The 9,379-nt window shown below is 42.0% G+C and overlaps 1 protein-coding gene across 1 annotated transcript in view; it reads right to left on the bottom strand.

Moving 5' to 3' along the window:
* The window catches only part of galnt18a (UDP-N-acetyl-alpha-D-galactosamine:polypeptide N-acetylgalactosaminyltransferase 18a), a 315,711-nt gene that overhangs the window by 89,539 nt on the left and 216,793 nt on the right, over positions 1–9,379 (bottom strand). The window contains exon 6 of the mRNA XM_050072241.1: positions 1,119–1,233. Within this exon, the coding sequence (XP_049928198.1) occupies positions 1,119–1,233 (115 nt within the window). The remainder of the gene's footprint in view (positions 1–1,118; positions 1,234–9,379) is intronic.

Here is a 9,379-nt window from a genome sequence, read left to right as displayed (position 1 = left end):
GACCAAAACATCAGTTTCCTCCTGGGAGAAGTTTGGCTGTCTGACGCTACTGCTCTCTTCTGCCATGGCGAATTGAGTGAACTCTCATTACACCTTCGCGCGGCGCATTTAAGTGCGAGGAGAGGGGCTCATGTGATTGGTGTGATGTGTGTAAAACCCACTCCACGCCTTCTCTCCTCCCTCTTTCCGACTTGCGCCGGTAGGCGGGACGGAGGTGGGATAGAGGAGTAGCTGCGCCAGGGCGCACGGTGTGCCAAACTTACAAAATCCGCCTGGCCACACCCAGTTGGCAAAGCGCAGGTGTGCTGTGCCCGGTCTGCGAAACTAGAGCCCATAATGTCAACACTTCACCAATTTATCTTATTGGACATTTGTGTGAAATGTTGTCATAATTAGCGTATGAATTCTTGAGGTAACATGACTTGTGATTCCATGGTAACCTTGACCTTTGAAGTGGATATTTGTGCCAAATTCGAAGAAATTCCCTTAAGGCATTCTTGAAATATCACATTCAAGAGAATGAGACAAATGTGAGGTCACAGTGACCTTGACCTATGGCCACCATTCATCATTCATCATTGAGACCAAGTAGATATTTATGCCAAATCTTAAGAAATTTCCTCAAGGCATCTAGATAGATATTGTGTTTACAAGAATAGGATGGATGAAAGGATGGACAGACAGACAGACAACTTGAAACATAATATATTCAGCCATGGCTTTAGCTGGCACGGAGGCATAAAAACTCATTTTGAAGGTAATTCTATTACATGAAATCACAATTTTATCTGGCGTTTGTTACATTATTAGTAATGAGCTCAGTTTGCTTGAGTCAGAGTGAATGAATAATGTGAATGACTGATAAAGCCCCCATTCTGTCAAAGGAAAGGTCACACTTCTTTTTCTGTATGCTTGACATGCCTGCTATTCAGGATATTTCAATTTGGATGGTGACAATAGTTAATGTCTCTGTGGTGTACAGGGCACAAATTACACTGTTACAGATATTCTAAATATATATAGTACAGGGCTGTAGCTGGGATGTAGAAATATATTGTACTTCATGGAGTTAGTGGGGCTGTGTAGCCAAAAAGATACTAGTTCTCAAGGCAACTCACCCTGATGCCAAGCTCCACGTTTTCTCCACCATAAATCTCCATGCCTTCATCTAGCAAGCCAATCTCCTCAAAGTACTTCCTATCGACCACAAAGCAGCCAATCAGAGCTGGGCTCCTGGAATAGAAGATAAAAAAGGGGAAAAGAGAGAAGGTCAGTGAAAAGAAAGATGTAAAAACTAGAATAACTGCCTCACGGTTGTATGCCTCCATGACCCATCAAGTTGCAGTTACAGTTTACATCCACGTCTGTGAAAACATGGATGCTTCACAAACATCTTCAACCCTGCAGCACAGAAGATCCATACAGTCAGCACAGTTTCAAGGTGGACACCCAAGATTAGAGTCAACAATTCACTATCTGACCAAATGTCTCCCCTTCTGTTCCTGAGATATGACGCTGAGTAATGGCCAAAAAAGTTTTTGGGAGAATATTATGATGTCACAGTGAAGATGACCCTTTGGGTATATAATGTTGTCACTTCATCATTCTATCTTAATAGACATTTGTGTGAAATTTTGTCATAATTAGTGTATAAATTCCTGAATTATGGCCAAAAACATGTTCTGTGAGATCACAGTTAAGTGCAACACACACCGCCGCCGGCACGGCGCTGTGGTCGTCAAGTGCCGCCCCCCAACACACACTGGCAGCAGCGCGCAGCGGCACTGTCGATGTGTATTTCCCACCCCAGCCCGCTAGGTGGCTGTACCTACACTAGTTGCCAACAGTTGCCAACTGCTAGTAATGGAAGAAGAAGAGGAAAAACTTTGAGGCAACAACAAATTGGATTTCACGGGTGAGTTTCTTATCAAAGTCGTCTTATTAAAAATTTGAAACAACCGGAGTTGATATTACGGCGGCCGAAACGTACATAAAAGGCTTTTCTCGCAGCGCCGCCATGAGTGCCGACCGTGCTGGAAATAGAGCAGTGGGCTGAAGCAGAGCGGAGCGGCGCGTCGGCCGGCGCCAGTGTGGGTTGGTTCATAGAATATAATGGAGTTGGGCGTTTTGACGCGCGGCGTATGGCGGCGGTGTGTGTTGCACTTTACCTTGGCTTTTGACCTTCAACCACCAAATTCTAATCATTTCATTCTTGAGTTCCAGTGGACATTTGTCCCAAATTTGAGGAATTTCCCTCAAGGCCCTCTTGAGATATCATGTTCACCAAATAAGACAAACGCTATCTCAAAGTGAACTTTGACCACTGATCACCAAATTCTGATTAGTTCATTGTTGAGTCCAAGTAGATGTTTGTACCACATTTCAAGAAATTCCCTAAAGGTGCTCTTAGATATCACGTTCACGAGAATGAGACAGATTCAAGGTCCTGGTGAATTTGAACTCTGACATTTTACCACCAAAATCTAATCAATTAATCTTTGAGTACAAGTGGACGTTTGTGCAAAATTTGAAGAAATTACTTTGAGGGGATCTTGAGATATTGCATTCAGAAGACTGAGACACACAAGGCCAAAATAACCTTGACCATTGACCTATCACCACCAAAATCAAATCCTTTCATGTTTACATTCAAGTGGATGTTTGTGCAAAATTAGAATAAGAAATCACATTCACGAGAATGGGACAAACGGATGGATGGACATACAGACTGGTGAACAACCTGAAAACATAATGATCGCCACTGTTACCATTGGCTTGAAGGCATAACAGTTTTTGTATTTAGCCAAACATATAGCAATTTCGGAGTTTAAATACAAAATGTTCTTTAAGAAACACACAAGCACAGTACTAAACCACAATTAGCCCCACACTGAGCACCAAGGCCCTAAAGATGTTTTTTTTTTTTAAGTATGCTGCACATTTGATGCTCTTTCCATAGACCTTTCATCCAGTGCATTTTACATGATCCAGCTGTCAAAATGATGCTTTCACCTAACACAACAAATTCAGAACCTTTTGAGGAAACAGATCTTTCATCAACATCAAACTGAATCAACAACAGTTAAAAATAACTCTTATTAGTATTCATGCTGTCAGTCCCACACATCTTCTCTTATCAAAATGAAATACAGCAGCACTACAAAAACAACTTGTTTTGGTGAATTTCTCCTCCCTGTGGAGACACACTGGCAAACTCCCAGAGAACACTGAAACCCAAAATGCTAACAGAAACAAAGCCCACCCACTACTGGCTATCAACACATCCTTTTCTCTATAGCCTCCACATAACAGCACAATGAAACCGCTATTCAGATATCACATATCGGAGCTATGTATTTTGATACTGCTCAGTCTCAACAGTATCATTTTTATAGTGCAGTATATTGAGAACATGACAAAAAGAGCTACGATGATATGTAATTTCACATACAGCTTCACATGTTGTTTGCTTCATGACACATAATGTCCAAATAAAGAGTCTTTATTAATGTTAGATTTTTCCTGCATCTTTTTACCTAAGACACAGGTGTTCTGCCCTACACTGAGCCAAGAAGCTACAGTGTACTGCTTAGTAATGTTTTAAGTAGATAGTAAGTGGCTGGTTAGCATAGCATGTTGCATCAAAGTTATATATGTGCAATAAAGGTGTTAAGTTCCTGCCTGTTAGCCCGAGGGCCAAACTTTTAATCAGATATTTCCACACTGTGCCTCTGCTTTGCTCCTCTCAGCTCAGACCCAACAGTGGCTGCAGAGTCTGTGGAAATGTTGACTTTAAATAATCACCCTGAACAAACATTCTCTCTTTAATCATGTTGAGGTCACAAATGGGGCTAGCTAACCTGGAGAAATTTAAATGTGTTGAGCCCCATTCAGACTACATCTATTTCTGTAGGAGAAGTAAGGGGATTTTAATATTACATGCACTGGTCAGTGTTTTCGGTGTAGTGCATGTGTGGATAATTCTTTACCACCACCTCACTAATAATTACCACTGCAATTACCTCCAGTTTTGTAGTAAACTCCCTGGTCCTTAAATCCCATCTGGACAAACATCCTTGAATTTTGGATCTCTGACTTTTTTCCTCAGAAAGAGCTACATGTTCTTTTATATTTTAGCAAACCAGCACGATTAGAAGTATGCCTTTTTAGCTATTTGTTCTTGTTAACAATGTACCCATGAATGTACAGACAGCTATCAAAAAAGTGATGATTCTCAGTTTTTAAAAAAAAGATTCACAAGCAGTTTATGGATGTTTTTTCAGATGAAATTTCAGATAGATATCCTTGGAAACCCAGCTGGCAGTGGACGACAATATGATGTTAGAAAAAGGTTAGACTCTTATGTCAGACAGACGTTAAATTTTGGTTGGAATGAAATCAGGTTGACAATGTTTTAAATGTCTGACAACATTAGAATTTTGTGTTTTGAGGACATTAATATTGATGTTTGGCTCTGTTCTCTGCACCTTACGACTAAATGCCGGTATTCTACATCAAGATAACATTGGTGTGAGATGTCTGGAAGACATTGGATTTTGGTTATTTCACAACACAACTTAAAACCAACATAATATCAACATAATATGTGGTCAGTATTCTATGTCACATTCACATTGGCATTAGACGTTGTCCTGACATTAAATTGTGGTCACCAGACATCACAACCTATTCAACCACATATCAACTTCTAGCCATGTTGGTGGCCAGCTGGGAAGTGTAAGTCACACCTGAATGATACATGTTGTGTTTCACATCTGTGTGTTAAGATCTGACTGAGTTAAGACTCCAAAGGAGGATGACACCAAATCCTTACCTTATGCCTCTCTCTCCCTGCCCTCTCTTCAGCTCTCCTCTAATGCATCTATTGTTTTTTCAAACCACTTAAGATGAAGCCACACCCACTTCTGCATGACAAAAGCGGGCTGATAGATATAGATGTTCAGGCCTGACAAGTGGCTGCCAGCCTGCTCTTATCCAGTGCCACTGAAAAAGACTGCTGCTTGATAGAGCATCTATGGATGTACCCCATGGTCCCTCTGCCTCACTCCCTACTGCTCGAAGACTACAAAGCCAGACAGTTTGTTTTATCGATGGAGAGTCGAGGGCAGTCCAGCCACTAGAGATCTGTCTTCACAAAATATGACAGCTACAGAATCAGAATCAGAATCAGAAAAGCTTTATTGTCTGTCGTGACAGAAAATCATCTTAGACGTTGCTCATACAACTAACAACACAACACAGAAACACACAATTCCTAAAAACCTAGTGGGATATATAGCGGTGACCTGATGGTAGGAGCTGGAAGGACTTGTGCAGGGGGTGAGTGGGATCTGCTGTGATGAGGTTGGCTTTCCGTGTGACTGCTTGGGTATGAAGTTCTGATAATGGAGTCTGAGTTTTGCCAGTTGTTTTACTTGCTTGGTTGATGATCCAGGAAAGGTTTGATTTGTTCTTGACAGAGATGGAGCTGAACCAGGATGTGATGTTGAAAGTGAGGACCGATTCAGTGAGTGACTTGTAAACGGCTGTTAAAATGTCCTTCCTCACATCAAAGCTCCTGAGCTTCCTTAGCAGGAACAGGCGTTGTTGTGCCTTCTTATAGACAGAGTCACTGTGCTGGGAGAAGGACAGCAGGTTGTCCACCATTATGCCCAGGTATTTAAATGCCTCTACCTGCTCCACTGCCTGTCCCTGCAGCTTCAGGGGCTCAAAAAGAGGATGGGTAAGATCAGGTACTCGCCTTCCTGCACAGCATAGCTCCTTTGTCTTGGAGATGTTAAGTTCCAAGGAGCTCTCCTTAATGCAGGACATCAGGGTGTCCACCTGCTGGTGGTATGCAGACAACGAGTTCGCATCCTTAATGTGGGCCACCAAGGCTATATCATCCGCATATTTAAAAAGGGACATGCCATTGTTATTGCAGGTTATATTATTTGTGTAGATGGAAAATAAAATGGGGGATAAAACACAGCCCTGTGCGAGTGCAGTGTTTAAAATCATGTTTCTGGATTTAAAACCATTGACCACCACATGCTGAGGCCGGTCCTGTAGGAAGATCTTTATCCATAAGATGAGTGCTGGATTGACCTGCAGTCCCACAAGGTGGCTGCAGAGGGTGTGTGGGTCAACTGTATTAAAAGCCGAGGAAAAGTCCATAAATAAAATCTGTGTGTGAGGGTGGGGGGAGTCTAGGTGTTTACTCACTGTGTCCAGGAGAGTCAGACAGGCATCCTCCACCCCCTGCTTTGCCTTGTAGGCAAACTGGAGGCCATCAAGATCATCTGCCACCATGGTTGTTAGGAGGTCACTCACCACCCTCTCCATACACTTACAAAGTATGGATGTAAGTGCCACGGGTCTGAAGTCCTTCATCTCCCTGGCATTGAACTTCTTTGGTATGGGTACAAGTGTGGATTCCTTCCACACGTGAGGAACACAGCTGGAGTCCAGGAGCTGCTGGACGAGCCGAGTGATGACTTCACCCAGCTGAGCAGAACATTCCCTCAGCACCTTACCTTTGAGCCCGTCCGAACCAGAGAGAGAGGCTTTGTTGCTGTTAATGCAGCTCAGTATGGATGTCACCTTGCTTTTATCCACTGCAGTTGGTTGACAGAAGGTGCTGGTGAGGTTCCAGTCATTCTGGTGGGATGATTTGTTGAATCTGCTGTAGTAGATGTTCAGCTGCTCTGCAAAGGTGGCAGGATCAGAGCACTGGATCTGGGCTGGTTTCTGGGCTCTACCCATCATGGTATTGAGTCCTTGCCAAGCCTCCCTTGCATTGCCATTGGTGAATTTTTCCTCCACTTTGTTTTTATAGTGAAGTTTGGCCAGCCTGGTCATCCTTCTCAACTCACTATTTAATTCTCTGACTCTGTGTGTGTCTCCCTGTAGGAATGCTGCATTTTTGTTATTCAGACAGTGTTTCATGTCTTATGTGACCCAAGGTTTGTTGTTTGGGTACAGCTTGACCTGTTTTGATGGTATGACAGTGTCCACACAGAAAGTTAAATAGGAGGCGATAGAATCTGTCAGCAGGTTTAGGTCCCCATCACAGCCCTTGAAAAATACATCCCAATCTGTGATCTCCATACAGCCCCTTAACGTCTCAATGGTGTCATTGTTCCAAACCTTAACGTGTTTTGTTTGTATACTGTCTGTCTTCAGTTTTTGCCTGTATTTTGGAAGCAGCAGAATGACATTATGATCTGAGCGACCGAGTGGTGGGCGGGGCTTTGAAACGTAGGCACCCGTTATGTTACCAAAGCACAGGTCTAACGTTTTATCAAGTCTAGTGGGTGATGAAACGTACTGTTCCAGGTTTGGGAGTAAGGTGGTGACATCACATCTGTTAAAATCCCCTAGCAGGAACACAGGCTGATCACTGCTGTGATTTACAGCTTTGTTGTAACAATCTGCAATGCGTTCTGCTGCAAATGTGTTATCAGGGCCAGGGACGTATGCTAAAATAACTGATTTGTGTAAACTCCCGTGATAGGTGATTCTTCCTGGGTCCGCCGTTGTAGACCAGTTTGCAGATACTGGCTCCAGGAGGGCGATCAGGATCCATAAACTTGCCAAAAGTCATACTTGTTGTGGTAGTTACCACACTTGGTAACCTCTGTTTTGTTTAAACAAAACACATAGATACATAAAGGAGGTAGGAAGTCATCGAAACCCATGCCTCTAAGGAGAGCGATGAGCCACTGATAAACTCAAGCTGTGCCGTTTTACAAGGTGCCATGCATGCTGCAGCTAGTACAACTTGCAGCACTAGCAGCCAATCATCTGGCCTTGGCGAAAATGGTTGTGGTTTCATCTAAAGGGGGCTGGAAAAACTATTGATGCCTCCTGCTTTGTCCTGTGAAATGTCCAAATCAATTACAGACCACATCCTGTAATTGCTCAGTGGTTAAAAATCATTTGGAACAATTAGTTCAATCACCAAAGAACACACTAAATATTTCAATCCCAGCTCCCCCTCTAATGTTAATCCTGTCTGAATGGGGCATTAGACTGTAAAATATAAATCAACCATTTTTGCTTTTCAAAACCTAAAACAAATGATGCTGCTGACATGAAGGTTTCATGCTTACAGTGCATGAAAAACAATTTAGTATTATTAAGAGGTATTAGCCACAGTGAGCTACAGAGGAGTGCAGATCCTTTCTGAACAGAGTCATATGTGACAAGGTCCGGGAGTAAAAATGCAAAAATACAATAGTTTATATTATACTTTAGTGGTGCAAACTCCCTGTGTATGTAACTCATTTTTTTCCTCAATTAATCAGGAAGAATAGAATACACATATTTACTTAAGAAATTTGTAACTTTTCCCCAAAAACTTTCTTAAAGAGATTAAACAATGACAATACTCCAAAGCGGCCCTTGTGAGTAAATCCAGTGACTAATTACAATTGACAAAAGTGCTTAAGAAGATAAAGAAATAAACAATTGGAAGAATTCATCTTCCTCCATTACAATATTGAGCAGCATACATCCTCTTGTCCTTGTTTAAATCTATAAACACTGCATCATTGATTTGCTAATGCTTGCCATGAATGACAACAACAGACGTATAATCCTCCTGCAGATATTGGTGAGTGGGCACTTTTGCTCTCTTTGTGGGGCTGTTTTTCACTTGTACACTCTGCAGTGTGTCGGTGGGTGGGTCTAAGGCTCTGGGTTTCCTCCACCAGGAAATTTGAACTTCATTTCCTGCATTCTGGTGAATTTTAATGCGCCATCTTTGGTGGAAATGTCTTTATTTATGTTAAGGAAAAGACAAAATTCAGGCAGCAGGTGACAATTCAAAATATAACAATATTATGGAAAATATTGCAGTAAGGCTCCCAGGCATTCTATATTGCTTTCAAATATGTATTCTCCTGTAGCATCTTTCTTTTTATGTTATCTCAGCCACGTCAACAAACGTAGGAGCTCTTGAGCCCCTTTTGTATTACCTTCACAGTAAATTACTGTTCATTTGTACAGCAAATTGGTATGAAATAACAGCTGTATACTGTGATCTCACAGTAGTTATGCCTGTATATTACTGTGATTTAGCAGTATGCTGCTGTAAAATTATATTTAATTGTAACCTCATAGTTAAAGCCCAATACATTACTGAATGTACTGAGCAGTATATTCCTGTAAATTACTGAATTTAAAGGACAACTGCGGTATTTTTCAACCTGGGCTCTATTTCCCCATGTGTATGTGTGCGTGTGATTCATGGGTACCACTCGTTCTAAAATTGGTTCAGTATTGAGCCGCGAAACGAGCTAAAATGGTAATGGGGGCAAATGCGTCCAGTATAAAAGTGCTTTTTTTCGCCACTGACCGGTTCAGATCGCCAGTG

This window comes from Epinephelus moara, chromosome 20, assembly GCF_006386435.1.
Source record: "Epinephelus moara isolate mb chromosome 20, YSFRI_EMoa_1.0, whole genome shotgun sequence".
Classification (NCBI taxonomy): Eukaryota; Metazoa; Chordata; class Actinopteri; order Perciformes; family Serranidae; genus Epinephelus; species Epinephelus moara.
The sequence above is the reverse complement of the archived record's forward strand: the minus strand, read 5'-3'. Positions and strand labels throughout refer to the sequence as shown.